At 35.3% G+C, this 22,032-nt stretch overlaps 2 protein-coding genes across 2 annotated transcripts; both read left to right on the plus strand.

The window, feature by feature from the left end:
* Positions 1 to 738, plus strand: LOC114725729 (zinc finger protein ZAT3-like). Its single transcript, XM_028912282.1, has one exon. It carries the CDS (start codon positions 1 to 3, stop codon positions 736 to 738), a length of 738 nt encoding a protein of 245 aa, XP_028768115.1.
* Positions 739 to 17,746: 17,008 nt separating this feature from the next.
* On the plus strand, positions 17,747 to 21,041 carry LOC114725730 (protein NLP2-like). The gene is given in 5 exon segments (XM_028912283.1): positions 17,747 to 18,568; positions 18,947 to 19,000; positions 19,099 to 20,122; positions 20,207 to 20,544; positions 20,547 to 21,041. Coding segments are annotated over 5 exon segments (2,733 nt in total).
* Positions 21,042 to 22,032: the final 991 nt, after the last annotated feature.

Consider the following 22,032-nt stretch of genomic DNA (forward strand, 5'->3'; position numbering starts at 1 on the left):
ATGTCCAACTCCGACGCCGGTGCCGTTACTGATCCATCCACAACTCCAAGCAGCACCCAGAAACAGCATTCTCGAAGTAAACGAAAGAAACGAATTGCCATCATGGACCACAAGGTGGCTTTCAAGCCCAAATACGCCAAACAACCCCGCCCTGACGCGCCTATGATCACCCGCCCATGCACCGAGTGCGGCAAGAAGTTCTGGTCATGGAAGGCGCTCTTCGGCCACATGCGCTGTCATCCCGAGCGGCAGTGGCGCGGCATAAACCCGCCCCCAAATCTCCAACGACAGCCTCCTCCGGAGAAGCAAACACCAGAACTCATGACCCCAGAAGACCACGAAATCGCGGCCGGTCTTCTGTTGCTGGCGAACTCGGAGGGGGCGGGAGCGTCGCGGTTCGAGTGCTCCAGTTGCAAGAGGGTGTTTGGGTCACACCAGGCTCTGGGAGGGCACAGGGCGAGCCACAAGAATGTGAAGGGGTGTTTCGCGAACGAAGATGAGGAGATGATGATGGTTTTGGAAGAGCACAAGTGCAGCAGATGCCTGAGGGTATTTCCGAGTGGGCAAGCGCTGGGTGGTCACATGAGGCGTCACTGGGAAAAAGCAGACCCCGAGCCTCCTCATCCTTCCATCCCCCATCTGCATCATCCAGGCTGTGGCCTTGACCTCAATTTGCCTCCCCCTCTCCCCCCTGATTCCTCCTCTCCCTTCGCTCTGGATTTGAGACTGGGACTTTAATTTAAGGTGGCATGATTTCTCATTACTTACTATACTTGCTTACTTATCAAGTTACAGTGTCAGTAGCAATTTGTTTGTGACAAATTCATTATTATATACTCTTGTCTGGATAATGTACTCTATTTGCAGATTAATATATTGACCTCACCCCTTTGGCCATCTTTGTCGACAACTAACTCAGAGTTGTTGATATGTGTGTGTGTGTAGCTGCTGCTTTCCTTATTACTATTTTTGAGTAGGCATTTTTCCTTCGCCGTCGTTTATGTCTGCCCTCACTGATATGTCCAGCATGTTATACCGTCGCTGATCATAGGACCGCAAGCCGAGTCATATGGGTTCATGCAAATAGAGGAATGGTATTATTTGTTCTATTTTGTCGCTGCAGGTTTAACAATGTAAAAGGGCCGTTGATAAAGGCATTCACGTCTATCGGAATTGGGAATTGTTTTCCTTCTAAATTCTTTTGTGATAGGATTAAGATTACTCGGATAGATAATAGAATATCTACCTTTAATCTAACAAAATGTCACTTGTAATCCGCTATTTCAAAAGTTAATTTGGATCAAAAGAATAGCTTTTATATATATCCTCTAATTTTCCAAATGGTATAGGTTTCCTGAGATTTATTCTAAGCATCACATGTTCAAACGGGCATATTGGCATCATTGTGCAGTGGAAGCTAGATCTTCACATTGTAGGGTGCAGCAACTACTGCTTGCGTCTCCGGGCCCGGGGGTGCTCGCTGGTGTGGAGGATTTAACTCAGCAGCACCAGAGACTGCAGCAATTACTTGTTGATAATTTAGCTGCGATCTAAATAGTTGTTTCATGCTCGATAGTATATGATTGAATCTTCAAAAATATTTATATTCATTCAATTTCCACATTTACAAACTCAAACAGAAAACACATGGCCAATCACACCTTAACCTAGCTAAAGCTTTAGCTCTAATAAACTTCCGAGAACTGACTCATCTAACTTTCATCATTATTGTTGTTGCCTGAGAGAAAGGCCTAGCTTGTTTCTTATTTATTTTTTATTTTTTAACCTTAAACGTGTAGCTTGTTTCATCATGAGTGCAAAGGCTTCTCATGGGGGGAAACTATTGGACCTAAATCTGTTGTCCAGATATCCTCCTCCATTATTGGATCCTTTGATGTTGTTGGCTGTGAGGATGGAGAGATACGAGAGGTTTGGGCCTATCTTGTGTGGGTCAGGTGTGACTGGCGAGCGGAGTTGGACAACCACTGTAACAAGAATCATCAGGCTTTGCTTATTAGTTTATTTTTTCCCATAAACAGAGAAAGATGGTCTTTATACATTGAAGAGATTGGGAAGGGAAAGGGGCCTCTAATTGTCCAAACCTCCCGAATGTTTTTCTCTTTTCTCTTTTCACTATTAGATTTGAATTTTTTAATGATTTTTCAGAGAAAACTACCACAAAATTGTGCATTTTTATTTTTTTTTTGAAAAAATCATAAAAATTCAAAACTGCTCCATTTTTTTCTCATAGAATATTAAAATGTCACTAATTTTATGTAGAATCTAATAATGAAAAGCCCAAAAAAAGAACACTTGAGAGGTTGGGGCATTTCAAGGGCCATTAGAGATTAGAGAGTAGGGCATTAGAAGCCCCTTGCCCCAGTATGAAGGACATAACATTACTTGATAAAATTTAATCAGTTCTATACTTTGTGATATACTTGATTATAAGTAAAATAATAGACTTATTTATTAGAATTATTATCAAACTCTTGATTCTTTATTATTTAATTACGAGTAATAATTAAAATTTAAAAAATCAATTTAAAGAGATACTTGTTAAAATGTTAAATACTCCTCCGGTTCTAAATATAAACCCACTTTCGTAGTATAATTTACACTATGAAAGGGGTCTTATATTTAGGACCAGAGGAGTATGAGAGAACTTGATTTGATATTTGAAAAGCCTTACGTTGGATAGAATTGTAGCCTTAATAACTAATACATATACGTGTATATATACAAGGGGAAAGACTGATGAACTTACTGTCTTAATAGTTTAGATTAGGATGTGATGTCAAATTCACTTATATACAGAATCTTTTAACTGACTAGTCTCCTAAATTTGGGAAATAAGTTTTCACTTTTAGATCAAATTCGCTTATATGCATCATCTTCTAACTAACTAGTCCCGTAAACTGGAAAGTCTGTTGCCATTTTAAAATGTGAGTCTTTGTTCAAAAGTTAAAGTTTAACGTACGGATAGATTGCAAATTTTCAAAAATGAAAATACATGGTACGATTCGAGCGGTCCGCTTCTTGTTATCAATTTAAAGGCCTAGTGTGTGATGACAATATTCATCTTACCTAACTTCCCTAGTAATGATGTCATCCTTTGTGATTAGATGACCATGACCTTCTTATAATGAAGAATAATCTGCATTGATTTTATTTTTATAATGCCAAAGCGGGAAATCAGCCAATATGGTCTTTCACCTCGGAGGTTATCTTCAGTTGTTATGTCATCAGTTCTAGGATAATATAGATCTCCAATAATGTACTTATATAATTAATATACAATTTTACAATGTCATGAATCATTTTGTTGTGGTCCAGGAATTAAACTTGTTTCTTGCGTTTTGATCCTGAGAGATTGAGCATTCGGGTTAAATGGATTCGAATCAATGTCATGTAAGGGGGAAAAAAAAAAAAGAGATTCGAATCAATGTACCTGTCATTACTAAATCCCGTGTCAATCGAGTCCTTTCATAAAATTTTGGGGGATTGAAAATATATAACATATATAATACGAAAAAAAGAAGAAGAAAACTTGGGGGTCGTGGATGACCCTTTGCAGTAGGAGCCACATGATTATCTCTCATCCCTTTTGTGTCCAGTGCACGTATTATTGAAGGGAAAAAAGGGAGAATCTAAACATTAAAAGAAAGAATCTTGAATATATATATATATATATATATATATTTATAAATAGTTGTGGGACGGCTTGGGTGCACAAAGGATTCTCATTTCCACATTTCATTGATTGTGTGGGGGAAACAAATATATGCTTACAACAGATAATATGGATTGACGTGAAAACAAGTACGCTTCTATTCTATCATGTGCAGGCTTGTGAGCTACAACCCTTATTCAATTCGATTTAGGTAGAATCGCAAATTAGTTTCTGAAAGAGATCTTATATATATTATATTCTTCAGGACGGTCTTGCAAGAATAATTGCCGTGGGCTAGCTTTGGCTTATTTTAAACAAAGACATTCCCAATAAATTAATAATAAACAGTAAAAATTAGGAAGGCTAACATAGGAATACATGATCATGAGAGGTAAGGAAGGCCGATATAGTACATCAAAGTCAACAGCGGTCGTTACGGATAGTGGGACGTGTAGACATATATACTTTTTGTCATGTCACTGGCCAGTAGTAATATAGGGATTATTGCTTTTATCAAGAAAAAATTCATTCAATGTATTAACTATTAGATATGGAAATCCAAAACATGGCGCAACTGTATCTAAGATTTGATATGAGAATCTGAACATTGGGATCTTGAGCAAATCCTCCGATCAACACACTGATTGCCGGCAAATACTGAAGAAAAATTTATTTTAAATGTGGCTTCCTGCTAGTCCAACATATTATTGTATCCTTGAAAAAGAAAGTAGTACGTAATTCATGTTTATTAATATTAAACCTAAAATCTTGTGTTTGTATGCCAAGAATCAGTTAAAGTATTTTAGTGTGTAGACTGTAGACTCCATTCGGGGTGGAAAAGCAGTAAATGAATGGCGTGTACAAATTTTATTTGGTAGGTTTTTTCAAATTATATGGAAATAAATGGAAAAAAAATACATATATCTTAAAAAAAGAGCACAATTTCATGGTCAAGTTCGTCAATAATAAAAGTTAGCGGTACTAAATATAATTTAATGATAAAAAGTGGAAAAGTTAGTATCAAAGATCGATCTTGTAATTCAAATCTCCATTATACCATAAGTGTGATTTAATTACACATAAAATAAGATTTAACGACATATAAAGTCACTTTTACATAAAAAGCATGAAGTTCTATGTCAAAATTTTTAAAATAAAAATGAATATTTTTAATTACTCCTATGGTCCTTAATATAAGATCTATTTAACTAATTTGATTAAACTAAGAAAGTTAGGTAAGTTAGTTAATTATAAAAAATGACATATTTTTTTTTCTAAAACACTATAATTATTTTTCTTAATATCATCTTTTCCTCACTTACATGATTATGGTTAAAGGAGTATCTATAAGAGTATTTAGGAAAAAATGATAAATATGAGAAATATGTCTTATATTTAATATCAAAATTAACTTAACAATTAAGTCCTATATTAAAGACTAGAGGAATATTTCAGAAGGGCAGGAGATTGCGATCCCAATTTCACAAATAAGTGGAATATAAAGCAAATGAGCAAGAAAGTAAATGTTGCGGAGAAACGCAAAAGCTATAGAACCCATTGGCTATTCGTTAACATTGCTAAAGAGTAATTCCTAAAGTGGTAGTATAATATTATTGTTCTCAATTCTCAATGTGGTGATGTCGCAGAGGTGTTAATTACACGGGGTAGCTTAATTGGAAAGATATCTACAAAGCTTAATTGGTGTGTGCGTGGGTAGAAAATAAATTAAACAATTTAAAGCTCGCAGTTATGCAATATCATTCTTACAAAAATTCTTATATATGATGGTAATTAATTAAATTATACGATTATATGTATGTGGTTAATTTCCCTCTCACGGTCTGTTCATGCAAGAGTTTCAACTCTGAGCTGCGAGTTCATCGCATTGGACAATGCTGTAATGTCAGAGAGGAGGAATAATTGGTGGAGCATCAAATCAACGAAAGGGACAAGTGGAGTGGGTCAACCTCAAAACTCTAAAAAAGGATCCATCCCCCTCCCCAATAATGATTTGTGCCAAATTAATTAAACAAGTTGCTCCGATTCTTAATCTAACATCGCCATCTTCATCGATCTCCAATCCACTTCCATTTCGCTATTTTATTATTTAATTTACAATTCGCCGCTTAATTTCTTCATCAAATGTCATAATATTCTTGAACCAAGCAGCACCTATGAAAGAAGCTTGATTATTTATTAATTAATTCTCTCTCTAGGCTCAATGATTCCGCATCTTATCAATTCCCTTTTTAATACGGCCTCTAAACTAAAGAAGCATTTTATTTCGTTTTCACTGACTAATCTCAAACACTATTATATTATCTCATTTTCTGCTAACATTAACATGCATGCTTTCTTGAATATAAAATTCATTGAAAACGACGGACTGCGACTCAACTCATGATCTTGTAATTTACAGTACACCAGCTCTGGATTATTGTGTGCTAATTAAGATGGGCAAGGTATGACCCATAACCATTTGATTATATATATTTTTATTAGATTTTTTTCGTCATTCGATTTTTATTTATGGATTGTTGACGTAAACACGCATAATGATATCGTATGATTCATGTAGCCGACTACACTTAGTGGGATAAGACTTATTGTATTGTTGATGCAAATATATACATCTAATTTCATGATGTGGACGTGCCAGCCAAAGTTTCTACGCCTTTCTGGCATTCCATCCATTTCAATTCATCAAAACCCAACTAGGTTTTGCAGCGTTTTCAAATATTAGCGTAGTGAACAAATTACTTATTCTCGAAAATATTTTTTCTAATTACTAATCCAAGTTGAAAATGCTGTTAATTGGCCTCCAGTGGGGGAGAGGGTGTTAAAATACGTACCTTCCTATTTCTTTCTGTTTGGATGCTCTTGAAATGCAAATATATGTAGCTGCAAGATATGTCCCAGAAGCACTAATTGCACATTTTCCAATAATGCTACAAAGAAAATAATCAACTGTAACATTTTTTGTATACGACTAACCATATAGAATGGATTCGGAGGAGAGTATGGGAATTAATTTACTACTCCTTTCATCTTGATTTACTTACCCTGATTTGGATTTCTAATTTGTTCTCAAATAAGTGTTCTGTTTCAAATTTTAGATAGGATTATTATTCGTGTTCAATAATACTACTCCTATAAGACGGAGGATATTAAATGGAGGTAATTAAAACTTAAAATGTGCGTCATCAGATGGAGGGAAAAATTAAAAAGAGAAGAAAATAATTAATATATGCGCGTAATATCTAGATTTTGCTTTCTTATTCTTTTTTTATAAGGACGGGTAAATAGGGACGGAGAAAATATTATGCTGGGGGAAGAGTAACAAAAGTGGGTAGAAAATAGAGTGGTGGCAATCACGTACAGTAAGTAGAGAAGCAAAGAATCTTAAAATGGCCAGCTCATTCTCACATATTCACAAGGATTCCCATATGTTATGTGGACCGCAAAGTACATTATTGCTCATTTAATTAATCAAAGCGTATTTAAGCGACTTACTTTACCCCGAAAGTTTGAAAATAACAAACACTATAGGGCCAGATTAAGCAATATAGTATACTATATTTACAACAGTTGTTTGCGCTAATTTGGCTTCCCCGCGCACTGAAATCCCACTTATTCCCTTAATCTTTTTTACCCACACTTGTGAAAGTGACCCACCAAAGTACTCTTCTCTTTTACCAATTTTCAAATTATTAATGCCTAGCCAGCGGAAAGGCTTCCCACCCATCATCCAAGCGCATACTTGTTTAAAATCATTTAATCGCCGCCCAACTAATATTATATCCTACATATACCACCCATTTTCGAAATAACTGGATTAGGAAAATTATTAAATTATGTACCTTGATTATACAAAAATTCAACAAATTTGATCCAAAAACGTTAGATATTAGTAGAACATTTAAACCAATTTTGTATTAGAGTGAGCTCTTTGTCTATCATCGTAACTTGTCAGTTTATTATATTAAAGTTGTCAATTCTGGTTAGCTATTATTTTTTGTCATTAATATAAGAACTTCTTCATTAATTTGGGTAATATAAATTAGTTATACATAATGAAGATAATAATAATCTCCTTATAATACCCTATATGTAACATAAGATTATAGTGTATAGTTAGTTAATTAGTTAGGTAAATTAGTTTAGAAAAAACTAATAAATACGAGGGACAAAATAAATTAAAATTATATTATATATTTAGGATTAAATCCAACTTCTAAGGTACCCATATATCAAGGATCCGAGGGATTGTTAGTGGAGCTCTTCATCATCATTTGCAAATGAGTAGTAAACTTCCTAAGGGCAATTATCAATTTTCCATACCAAGTTGTAACCTAAAATAAATTGCTGAAATCAATTCGCTGTGCTCAAGTTATAACATAAAATGAATGACTTAAGTTATTAATTTGTTATGCTCAAGTTGTAACCTCCTTTCTCAATATTTAATTTGTTGCGGGCAGCCAAAGGTAGGAGATTTCGCCAGCTAATAGTCACCAACAGCCGCTCGAGGATGGCGGTTGCCGGCAACCATGTGGGAAGGGGAATTATTTTTTGTTGTTAATTAAGAGTATTTTTGTAAATGAACACTAAAACTTGTTTACAAATTTTTCAGCTGAAAAACTTATTTACAATTAATTGTATAAAAAAAACAATTAAGATTCAACACTTTACAATACTTTGATTATTTCAAATTACATCCGAGTAATTTCCCTTGCATTTTATCCAAGCAATTAATAGTTCTTTGAAATTTTTAATATGACAATTATTTGAAACAAACTAAGGGCCTGTTTGTTTTTGTTCTTTGTTTTCTTGTTCTCAAAACAATTTTGTAAAATTGTTTCTTATAACTATTTTTGAAAACAAAAAACAAAAGAATTTGTTTGGATAATAATTTTTAAAAAAAATCATGTTTACAAGAAAAAATGATAAAAAAAATCACACTTGGTAAGTGATAGTTGTCACTGGTATTGATAAGTAGTACAAAGTATGTGAGAAGAGAAGAAGATTTTTAAAAATTTTTTAAACCAAAAAATAAAAAACACAAAAATAAAAACAAGAAAATATGTAAAAATTGTTTTGGTTTTTTAGTTTTTAAAAACACATTATTGTTTTTATGTTTTTTAAGACAATCAATTAAAAACAAGTTACCAAACAATTTTTTTTTGTTTTTCTGTTTTTAAAAACAAAAAATTGTTTTCAAAACAAGAAACCAAACAAGCTCTAAATTTCTACACTCTCCGTTTTACTTATAAAACAGGTTTAACTAACTCACACAAATATAATTGCAATTAGTTAATATCCAATCTTTTTAGATATATAATTCATTAAATACAGTTGATTCTCTTCTGAAAATGAACGTCATTAATAGGAGTCAAGTAATTTTTTTAGGTTTAATATGCATCGAACATTCTAAAGTATTTTGTGATATGTTCAACATTCCCAAACATTTTTTCAGATACATCTAATATCTGGAAATATTTTATAGTGTAATTATATTTTCAAAGTATTAATTTTTTTCAAAAGCAATTGTGCTTTAAAGTATCATTTTGGGAGCAATTTTAACTGTAACGTCCTGAGTTTTATCGGGTTTTAATAGCCTCTTTTTGGTTGATTTTAAGGATAGATTAGTGATTTAACCTTGATCTTGGTGTTTGGCTTGGGATTGAGGTATGTTGAAGGAATAGGTGAACAATGGAGGGGAGTGTCTTTTCGGGAAGGTTTGGCCGCGGTGAAATCAGAGGGACGCCGCGGCAAAATTGTCCAGGTGAGCGAGGTTTCCCTCTCGGGAAGGTCTCGCCTCAGCGAAGTTAGGGCATGCCGCGGCGAAGGTTTTCTGGGCGAGCGAGAGTTTCCTCTCGGGAAGCTTTCGCCGCGGTGAAGTTAGGTTTTTAGGCAAGTAATCCCTTTCGGGATTAGTTCGCCGCGACGAAGTTATGGGTTCGCCGCGGTGAAAGGGGTCGAATCTATATAGTCGCTGGAGGGGTCAGATGTGCGAAAATTAGAAAATCTGAAGGAAGAGAGAGAGGCTCTGCTAGGGTTTCGAATTTTTGACTTGGAGGGGGCATTTCTAAGGATCCATTACCTCAAGTAAGTGATTTTAACCTCTAATCTACTTTCTTTCATGGAATATCTGAGGATTTATGGTGAAACCCTAGAGTTTTCTAGGTTATTATGGAATTGAGGTTTTTGACCGATTGTTTTGAGTTTAATTGATTGCGCTTTGAGTTAGTCTAAGTATTTAATCGATGTAGTTTTCTTGGATTTGAAGAACTTTGAGTTTTTGAAGTTAGGGTTTATGGAAATGGGAGGTTTGTGATTGAGGATAATAATGTGGAGATTGATTTTGAGTTTTGTGATTTGGGTTATGTTAATGAGGGTTAAATTGGATGTTTAATCGGTTTAGAATGTTGTTAAGACTTCAATTGTGCAAATGGAATGTTTGGGTGTTGAATTCCTATAGTGGGTCCTTGAGGTTATGAGTTTTAATTGATGTTTGGAAAGGAATTAAGGTTTTAATGGATTTTTTTATGACCTTGGAGTGTTGCCTTGATGGTTATACCCTTTTTAGTTGGGTAGAGTTTTGGTTGGAGCTAGGAATTTTGTGTCCCCAAGTGTTGTTTTGGTCACATTATTAGTTGAAAGCTAATACATGATGGTTGTATGCTTGTGTAGATCGGTTGTGAGTCTTTGGTACACGGGGCATTGTGGTGGTTTGTTATTCTTGCTCAGGCGAGAGGTAATCACTTTCCAATCCTTTGTACATGCTTTTGTGGTATTGTGAGTGGATTTATGTTTTGTGCTCCGAGTAACAACTGTGTTCAAAGTGTATATTGTATATTAAAAAGGAAAACCGTCTTGTGGGGTTTCAATTGATATTGAATGAATTTATTACTTGTGAAAGATAGGCCACTGAAAGAAGTTAATTGTGAAATGATTATTTACTCTTTGATTACGGTTTGAGCATGATGCATGAGTTGGGAATTGGTGAGAGTTTTGATTGTTACTACCACGTGGTAAGGCCTCCATTAATGTATTATGGTTGGCTCTTTACGTCCCCCATAGTGAGGGATAGGCCGGGTTCGGCTCTTGAAAATCCCCCAAAGTGAGGAATATGGTTGATGGGATTGCATCATGGCACTTGCATGACTTGTTATGGCTACCATTTATAATATTACTTGTGAACTGCCCCACTTAACACTTCACGAGCACCTATTTAGTAGTACCTTGAATTGGAAAGGTTGGTTACTGGGACGTTTGTCTCACCCTGTGGTTTACAATGTTTTCAGGTGAAGGTTCTGGGCGTGTGTCATCAGGAAGAGACGCAGAGGCTTGAGCTTGGTTAGCTTTAGGCCTCTAACCCTTGTATATGTATGGCTAGTTGTATATTGCCACATTTAGGGCCTTTTTTGAAATATTTTGATTGCCCGGCCTTATTGTAAACTGGAGGGAATGTTATCTCCTTATTTTGGTTGGCCGGAGGCCATTTCTAGTGTCTTATGAAACTTTGATTTATTTTGTTGGAAACCATTTGGATGGGCTGATGTGATGTCTTTTGTTACCCGGGCCGGATGCTCGGAGGCCCAGTGGATGTAAATGAATGATTTTAGTTGCATGCAACGGAGTTTGAGTTTGAACCGAGTTTAAATGTTACTCCTCCGGTCCTTAATATAAGACCCATTTAACTAATTTGATTAAATTAAGAAAGTTGGGTAAGTTAGTTAATTATAAGAAAAATGACACATTTTTCCTAAAACACCATAATTATCTTTCTTAATACCCTCTCTCCCTCTTCTACTTGATTATAGTTGAGGGAGTATCCATGGGGGTAATTTAGAGAAAGTTAATAAATATGAGAAATAAGTCTTATATTTAGGACCAAAACCAACTCAAGAATTGGGTCCTATATTAAGGACCGGAGGAGTAATTTCTAAAATTATGCAAATTTCTTTCTACTATAGTAATTTGTTGTAACACCTTTCTTTTTCTACCATAGTAGTGATTTTATGACGAGTTTATAATGTTTTGAGGTTAAGGGTTTTACATTAACTTCGTCATTAACTCCTCAAAACGTCCGTTAAATGAATGTATATCAAGCATTATAATATATATTTTTAGTATTTTCTAAAATATTGGATGCACGTAAAAAAATACTTCAAAGTACTGAATAAGATACAAAATACTTTAGGGTATTTGATGTTTGGATGCATTTGAAAAAATATTTTAGAGTGCTGGATACATCACAAACTACTTTAAGATGCTGGACATACCTGACAAAATATTTTAGGGTGTTGAATGCAATTTAATGCTTTTCGATGTAAACTATAAAGTATTAATTTCGTTCCACCTAGTATATCCCTAACTAACTATATAATTAATTAACTAAATTCCCCTAACTAATTATCTTTATTGAGGGTAATTAATATGATATCTTGTGAGAAATAACTAATTTAACCTATTTCTTTGATAAGTTAAACTAATTTTTTAATAGGGTTAAAGTGCAAATTTGCCCTCGAGAGTTTTCACTCAGGAGATTTGGGTATCTGAAGGTCTTTTTGGGAACTAATTTGCCCTAAAAGTTTAAAATCGTAGTAATATTGTCTCTACCGTTAAAAATATTAATGCTCAATATAAAATTTTTAATGGTAAGGGGTGATATTACTATAATTTTAAACTTTCGGAGCAAATTAAATTTGCTCCTAAAAGGCTAACAGATACCCAATACTTCCGGATGAAAACTTTAGGGTTGCATCTTAATCTTTTTTTAATTTATATAAAGTCGTTGTTTATAGCAAGTACGTATTGAATAGTATATATTAATCCGTCTTAATATTTCGTAAAATATCTTATAAGCTGAAACATAGAGCCCTCATAAATATGCCTTGTAATTAGAAAACTGAGCGAATATTGTGAGAGAGAAGAACGTATAGCACTGCACACTTTATTTCTCCATCAGAATTATATATTTATTACATATGCTGTATTCTCTTTCAAGTTTTGACAAATGGACTCCTTTGATAATGATAATTATATTTTTTTTATCAATTATAATTATTATATATTCTTAATCTATTACATACTTTTATTATCATAGGTTTCGCTGTACCTGCTACTTGTAGTTAAATCAAGCCATTATTCGGTTAGGTGAAAGATATACATGAGTAAAAATTTAATGAATAGTTCACCAAAAAAAAAAAAAAACAATCAAGCTTGGTTTTTACACCAAAAAGCTAAAAAGGATAATTAAAGAAAATATATTGTCAGAAATAATTGTCAGACATAAGCATTAGAAAAAAAGTAATTTCACATAAATTGAGACAAAATAACTATCACATATTTATCTCATACTTCATAAAATTACTTCTAAAAAAACTAATCCAAAAATCCCATAATAGAGGTCCCATGTATGAGCTTGCCTAGAATTGTTACTCCCTTCCATCCTTTATGTAATATATTAGAAGAGTTTTACCAATAAAAATAAAGTGATTTTGTAAGAGTACTTGTAAAATATTAATTGTTTTATTTAATTTTTTTGGGTAAATTTTCAACGAGGATTGTGATCGAGAGGGCATATTTTTTTTTAATTTTAATATTTATTAGAGATAAACATAATGAACAAAATAATTTCTAAATAATTTTACGGATGTAATTAACTTTTCCTCATTCCAATGAAGTAGTCCGAGGAAATAATTGTACTACCACTGGTCATTGATATAAAACTTGTTTAACACTTAATTTGATAATAAATATAAGATCATAAGCCACTTCATCTCCAATATTTATATATTTTGTCCTCAAGTAATCCCTATAGTGGTTGTATATGTTACAGTGTTACTATCAATGGGTAATTCAAATACACATGGTTAATAAGAATATTTTAGGAAAGACAATATTATTTACTACAAATAATTAATTTAACTAACTTTTTTAATCTTTTCAAATTCGTTAATTAGATTTTATATTAAGTACCGAAAGTATTAGTATAAACATCTAATATGATATGTTGGGAGTGATAGGCAGCATATATTATACACCCACGCATATGAGAGATATGCTATGTGAATGGGTAACTAGGACGTGAATACTTCTTTATCTAATGCAGCTAAGCAAGATATTCTCTATATGCTTCACGCTTTCTTATTTCCATCTTTTCTATTGACTTCCTAGTCGTGTTCTTAGTTTTATGATTAAGGGTGCCTTGTAACTAATCTTCATTTTCTATTAATACCATTTTGTTTTTTTGAAAAAAGGACATGGTTTTTCACCAATAATAATGTAATTTATTTCTTTCTCTGAACTCATTTCTAATTTTTTTTTTTAGATGTATAATTGGTTGCATTGGAGGCCTAATTTTTCCCCAGTAAATAGAAAAGGATAATTGGTTCCTAAAATCTAATAGGAATTCCAGAATTATGTTTGAAAAAGATGAAAAATAAAATAAATTATTGCTATAATCTTCTATTCCTATTTATAAGACAATCTTAACATATTTTATTGGAATCAATTAAAACTTTAACATCATTAGTTCTGACTTGAAATTTAATAACTTTTTAATTTTATCGCTATTTAATTATATAATTTTTTTAAAAAATATTAATCTATATAACAAATTAAAGCTAAAATTATATATTTATATGAAAAATTTAATGATGCAACTTATAAATAAAACAAAAAGATATACTTTCTCTACCTTATAAGTAGGATGAAAGTAGCTAGGATGAAAGGAGCAATTACTATGGGTGTTTATGATTATCTTGCAATTTGTTTCAGCTTTCCACACACAACTTCAATGCTGAACTGTAAATAAAGGCCATAATAATAAACAAATACTACCTCCGGTTCTTAATATAAGACCTCATTTGACTTTTATTTTAGTTCTAAATATAAGATCTCAATCCATTTTGTCTCTCATATTTATGTATTTTTTCCTAAGGTAGTCTTTCTAATAATAGTAGTTTTAGCCAATAAACTTGATTAGCAAGGATAGTTTAGGAAAGACAACACCTATTTATTATAAATAGCTAACTTAATTGACTTATTTTCTTAATCTATTTAAATTAGTCAACTAGTTCTTATATTTAGGACAGAGGTAATACTACTACTAGTACTACGGAATACGGATACCAATTTCAATCTCATCAAGGGTCGCTAACACAAGTTTGTAATGCAAATTAAACGAGACTCCTTTTTGGCTAAAATAATTAAACTCGAGATTCCTTGACATAGAGGATAGATAATTCAGTTTGTGATTAATTAATCCTGACTCTCAAACGTTAGTAATCATGATCTTTAACCAAGCAAATGTGTGTTTTGGATCAATCTTTATGGACGATTCAGAGCCAGATAATATTGATTTTATTTCGTAATTTTGACCATCAGTTAAACCACTCAATGGGGACACATATTTAATGAGTAATAATTGCATATGGAATCCGAGCTAATAGCCTATGAGCCAAACGAATGACAGGGACGAGCTGATTCTGTAGTAAGGGAATTGGTGAACACTCGGATGTGGGTGAAGAAGCAATTTTCTCTCGTCTTCTTGTTAGTATGTAGTTGAAGTAATAAACTAAACTCTTTTATGCAGCCGGTGCGGTTGGTGCGATGATTCATTTCATGACAGATGGCGCTGGCAACAATATTATGCACTCCTCCCGTGCCCAACATGTTCGCTGTCTGAACATTAGATATATTATATTTTTACTAATTTTGCTCTTAATTAAGTTTTTATACTCTCTCTCCTCATCTTTTTCTTTCTTATTCGCCTTCTTATTAAATAACGACATATTTAAAAATAAATATGCAATTGTTACATATTTATTATTTTTAACTAGTTTTAACTATTTTTTTAAACAGCATAATTTAATTAAAATGATCTTATAAAAAGGATAAAGGGAGTAGTACTCCCTCCGGTTTAAAATATAAGACAAACTTTATTAAATGAGCTTATTTTTCATAAGATAATATTCATTTTTATCTAAATATTTAATGGGTTTTATTTTTTCAATTTTACCCCTAACATATGCATTTTATTTATTTTTGGTTATTGACTGTATTAATCACGAAAAGTGGTTGGTTTAGGAGGCATGGGAAGAGAGGTACCTTCATTTGCCTTCCATATATTTTCTTTCATCTTTGATTCATTTATTGCATCTTTTACTTATTATCTTCATTAATAAGAATATATTTGGGAAAAAAATATATGCCCTACATATTTATTGTATTAAACTAATTTTAACTAATTTCTTGATAAACATAAATGGATAAAATTTATCTTATATTTTGAACTGAAGGGAATAATAAATATTCAAAAGTACTTATGGGGCAATGATAGTAGGATATTACATTTTGAGTACGCCAAATGATATACTCAATTATATGATACGATATGTAAAAGTACAAATCTTATTCACGCACAAAAAAGTACTATAAATCTTCCAATTTAGGAAAGCAAATGCAGGGCTAACATGGTGATATAGTTTAAGGTGATTATTATTTTAATAGAATCCAGAAGTGGTCCAATTAAACAAAACACAGACAGAAATTCTGAAACAGAACATATGACGTTATTTCAATGAATAAAAGAAAGAACACGAGAGGGAGAGGTGAAAGTGATATACACAAGGTGTAAAAGGATCCCAAGATAAACGATTAATCTTCAGCAATTAAAAAGTTTGCCCTTCGTTTTCCAAAGGGGGCCCAAACAAACCATCAATCTAATATGGTAATAATTTAGGTTTTTGGAGATTCGTGGCGTCAATGAACTCAGCCAATGAAACGCACGGGAATCTTTTTCACGGCCTCAACTTGGATGTTACACGTAGAAAACTAAGCCTCTTCTCCATCCATCCTCATGGACATGGCTGCCATCAACTCGAATGAGTTAATATGCAGAGAGGCATCCTTTTCGCCGATATCGTGCACGTGTACGCAATCCCTCGCTTCGTAGATTTTTACAAACACTAAATCTCTAGGATCGCCATGTGGCAGATGGAGAGCGAGCCAACTCTCTCTCCCAACCACGCCTTCCCTCCCCCTCCTCCGATATTCAGCTTGAGTATTCTTAAACTCTGCTACTATATTATATAGTCACACGCATATTGCCACAGATAGGCGACTCTGAGTTGGTTAAGACATACGCAGGCAGACATACCAACGCCATTACGCTTTTTATATTTCCAATTCCATAGTATATCATACCCTTTTCTCTCTTGCTTGCTCACGTATATCGCCCCCCACTGAACATATTCATATATACCTTGAGTTCTTCCTGAGTTTCTTTATGCAAGGTTTTACTCTGAGTTAACGCCAGTCCGCTCACTGCCCTCAATTTGTCAGCCCAAACCAGCTGCATATCCCAATCCCAATTATTGCTGCTGCTACTACCCTCCCAAAGCGGATCATCACTTCTCTTGCATATATATCACAATCTTCCAAACGTAAGTCTTTACTACTTGTTTTTCTCTCGATTTACTACACTTCTCCATCGCGAGCAACAAGATCTTTGCCTTTTCCTCTTTCTTTACAACTCCTCACAGACTCTAACCCAACCTCCTGTTTTCTTTTGGCAAAATAATAGCACTAAATGAGATTGTGATAATGGGATTTTGATTTCTTAATTTGTTTATCCTACCAAAAGGCTATTCTGTGTTTATTTCACTCAATCTGTGTAATATTACCGGCGTTTACATAGAAGAATCCTTAATAAAGATCTTGGACGTAGTCACATAAATTTTTCTATTTTGGTTAGCATTATCATATGTTAAAGCTTTCCAACCAAGGACTCGTCTCTTCTTTATATTTTCACTTCCTATTTTCCAAAATCCTCTTGATTCTTTGAACCAAGTAATCATAAAAAATGATACTTCCTCCCACTGTCAACTCAGGCTTCAATTACTTCGTGCTTTTAATGGAAGCAGTTTGTGTTTGCTAAAGAGATCCAAACCCCTCTTTTGTTGGATTCTGGAGAGAGATTTGCTTATTTATCTTATCTTATCATTCAATGTAACGTGTATATAGGATCTGTCGGAGAGAATCGCAAGTTGAGGTATAAGCAACATGGAATATGGTGCCTTAGTACACAATAATTCTGCATTTGATGCCTTATCAGACAGTACTGCCTCAGTTTCAGAAGGGGATTTCATTGACGAGGTCCTTGCGCATGGTTGCTGGCTGGAAACCACCGGAGGATCATACAACCTCACTCAGCCTTGTGCTACGAATCCCCCTTCTCTCAGTGACCCTAATTTGCACTACTGGACATCCTCAGATCCAAATCACCAAATCTATCAGCAAGAATCAGAGTTAAGTTTTCCATTCCAATCCGAAAGTTTCGTGGTTGCGAGCTCTGAAGTGGGCAAGAGGTGGTGGATTGGACCAAAGGCAAATCCCGGTCCATCTTCCTCAGTCAAAGAAAGATTAGTTCTTGCCGTGGGATACTTGAGAGACTACACCAAGAATGCCAATGTGTTTCTTCAGATATGGGTGCCCACCAGGAGAGAGGGAACATACGTTCTAACCGGCGCTCACGATCACGCTCCCCCTTACCCATCCGTCGATGATCCGAGCCGTAAGACTCTTGAATATTACCGAAATGTTTCCAAAGGTTATCAGCTGGCTGCCGAGGAGGAATCAGAGGAGTGCCGAGTAATCCTAGGAAAATTGCCTGATCAGTGGACCCCCACTGTTCGCTTTTTCAAAAGCCACGAGTATGTTACATATGTAAATTATGCACAGCAGCACTACGATTTGCGCGGATCATTGGCCCTTCCCGTGTTTGAGAGAGGCAACGGGACATGTCTCGGCGTTGTTGAGATTGTAATGACCAATCACAACATCAACCATCACCCGCAAATCGACAATGCCTGCCATTCTCTCCAGGTTTTCTTCTTCTCCCGTAAAATCTTCTATTTTCCTATGTACATCTAGCAACCGAAACCGTTTCTCATTTAATTTTCTCATCGAGTAACCAGTTACCACCGATATCTTCAATATTTTCTTTTGTTTGTTTGTTTGTTTTTTTTTTTTAACTCCCATTCTTCTACCTTCTACGGACTTAACAATATATAGCAATAATATGCTTGTTCTGGAAGCCGGATGGTCGTACAGTAACAAAAAGGATCGATACAGATTAAGACAAACACAAATATATGTGTGCTTAATGGACTAATCAGCGTCCTCGTGTTTTAACATTAAAAATAACGTGTCACCATACATAACCTCTCTCACATAAGTATATGTATATTGATCTGCTTGCAGACTGTTGATTTTAACAAGAGTACTTGCCAGAACCTCATTTCTCCGTCTGTGAAGGTAAGGGAGTGAGCGGATGAGTCAAACTAGATTCAGACCATAAATATATACAAGATTACGTATGAACGTGTGGTTGCTTTTATGTCGTATGTGAGCAGGTATTTGACGAGTTGTACCTAGCTGCACTAAATGAGATAGTAGAGGTGTTGACGTCTGTGTGCAAGACACATAATTTGCCTTTAGCCCTGACTTGGGCTCCCTGCGGGCAGCAAGGTAAGGGCGGATGTCCGAACGATAATTTCGTCGGTTGTTTGTCCACCGTGGATTCTGCTTGTTACGTGACGGATTTAGATTTACTTGGGTTCCAAGAAGCCTGCTCTGAGTACCACCTTCTTAGAGGGCAAGGCATCGTTGGCACAGCCTTCACCACCACCAAGCCATGCTTTGCAACCGACATAACTGCCTTCAGCAAAACTGAGTATCCTCTGTCTCACCATGCCACCATGTTTGGGTTGCATGCCGCCGTCGCTATTCCACTCCGTAGTGTCTACACCGGATCCGCTGATTTTGTGTTGGAATTTTTCTTACCGAAGAATTGCCATGACGGCGAAGAACAAAAGCAGATGCTGAATTTATTATGTGTCGTGGTACAACAAGCTTGCCGGAGTTTACATGTTGCCATGGACAAACAGATGGAGGAAGAATTCACGTTTACCGTTGGAGATATGCTGGCTGCGGCTTCCAAAGGCGGAGCCCACAAAGAAGAAACTCTTGAGTTTGGGTCTTGTAATTTAGAGGAGGCATCTTCAAAAGAATCGTCGTGGATTGCACATATGATGGAGGCTCAAACCCAACACAAGGGCAAAGGCGTGTCAGTGTCGTTGGAATACCTGGAAGAACCAAAACAAGAGTTCAAAGTGACAACCAACTGGGAAGGTGCCCACGTGGGATTCTGCAATGGGCAGACATTTTCAGATTATGGACAAATTCACCCGAGCTCAGCGGCATCCAGAGCGAGTGTAGAGGGTGGAGGAGAATCTCATGCTTTTGGTGGACGCCGCTCGTCTGGTGGCAGAAAATCAGGCGAGAAGAGACGAACCAAGGCCGAGAAGACTATCAGCTTGCCAGTTCTTCGACAATACTTTGCAGGAAGCCTTAAAGATGCCGCCAAGAGCATCGGCGGTATGCATTTGTACTTATTTGCCTGCAATCAATCTCGCGCTTAATTTATAATTCCAAACTTGAATTTATTGTGTTTAATTGCAGTGTGTCCCACGACTCTTAAAAGGATATGCAGACAACATGGAATTACCAGATGGCCTTCAAGGAAAATAAAGAAGGTAGGACACTCGTTAAGGAAACTTCAGCTTGTAATCGATTCAGTACAAGGTGCTGAGGGCGCCATTCAGATCGGTTCCTTCTATTCCAGTTTTCCAGAGTTGAGCTCCACAAATTTGTCTGGCAGCGGTCCTTCTCAATCGTCAAGCATCAGCGACCATTCCAAGAAAGCGCATGCTCGTCCCGAGCACGGCTTATATGGCCACGGCGGCCCAACATTAAAATCTCCGCCCTCTTGTTGCAGCCAGACTTCCACCATCATTAACGCCGGTCCAGTGCAGATTTTATAATGGCAGAAAACCCAGAAGCATTGCTCAAGAGAGCTCATACTCACGTTGAAGCAGAATTGCGTGAGGATACAAAACATTTCGCAAGCCAGCAGAAACCACTCGGGGAGCATCCCAGTGTTGAGATTTTACCTCCATTGCCTGAAAATAGTGGATGGAACGCACGAGATGGTGATGCTTTTAGGGTGAAAGCTACTTTTGGGGACGAAAAAATTCGCTTTAGCTTGCAACCAAATTGGGGGTTTAGAGAACTGCAACTGGAGATCGCAAGACGGTTCAATCTAGATGATGTGAGCAACATTGGTCTCAAGTATTTAGATGAGGAGGGTGAGTGGGTTCTTTTAACGTGCGATGCTGATCTTGAGGAGTCTAAAGACACATATCGATCATCTAAGAACCGTACAATGAGGTTCGCCCTGTTTCAAGCTTCACCCCTAAATCTAGCCAACACTTTCGGCAGCAATAGCTCATCCTGACACCAATTGTTTCGTCTGTTTATTTCATTCTAGTTCTAGCTAGCTGCATCATGTGTAGGCTTGAACCAGCTATATTTCTCTTCTGCTTTTAGTTAAGGGAATAAATACAGGTGAGATTTATGTCGCTACATTTATAGCAAAGAGAAGAGAGAACCATTATCCACTAGGATCTTTGTAACATATATACTGAACAGATGCCAGGTCATAGACGTTCAATGATTAATGGGCTGCGTCCATAACCATGGACCGTCCCTATGTCATCGCTCGATTCATTGGCTAAGCCGCATAAGAGTACATTATCATTAATTTAGCCTTTTCATTTAACAAGTTTAGATGTAATTGTTGATAAATGATTTTTAATATATGTAGAAACATGGAACGAACATGTTAAAAGTTATATAAAATTTAAACTAAATTTAAAGGGTTTACTCTTATTATATTACGGATTGTGTATATATGTTAACACTATTAAAAGCCCAATAATAAATAACGATAGATCAAAGCCCAGACACTTATATTAGGAGCCCAACAATACTCATATTGATAGATACTAGGAGATATTTTTTGCACAACTTTGCCCTAAAGGATCACTTCTCATATGTTATATATACTTGTGTTGTTACTATTCACAAATCAATAAGAATGCTACAATGCTTTTAGTTGCATTACTGCTTTGTCTTTTTCTTTCTATCCTTTTCATACTTTGAAATGGTATCAGAGTTTTGAGTAGTCAACATGACTGATCCTACCAAAACCCCACCTTCTCATTCCTCTACCACCAGTGAACCCATAACCACACCTATACCTCCATCTTATCCTTCAAAAGTTTCCCCCTTCATCTCAGTCAACTTAATCCAGAAAACCATCTTGTTTGGAAAGCTCAAAATGCTTTCTTATCTTTATGGCCAATACTGTTTCTTTTACATTGATGGATCAAATCCCCAACCGTCTCACAAGCTCAATGATGGAACACCAAATCCAGCTTATATTA

Source organism: Neltuma alba, unplaced genomic scaffold (assembly GCF_004799145.2).
Source record: "Neltuma alba isolate B1F8T4 unplaced genomic scaffold, ASM479914v2 tig00012263_pilon, whole genome shotgun sequence".
NCBI lineage: Eukaryota > Viridiplantae > Streptophyta > Magnoliopsida > Fabales > Fabaceae > Neltuma > Neltuma alba.

Excerpts from the sequence above, each read along its gene's own strand:
- LOC114725729 (XM_028912282.1), top strand. The coding sequence starts at position 1 with ATGTCCAACTCCGACGCCGGTGCCGTTACTGATCCATCCACAACTCCA.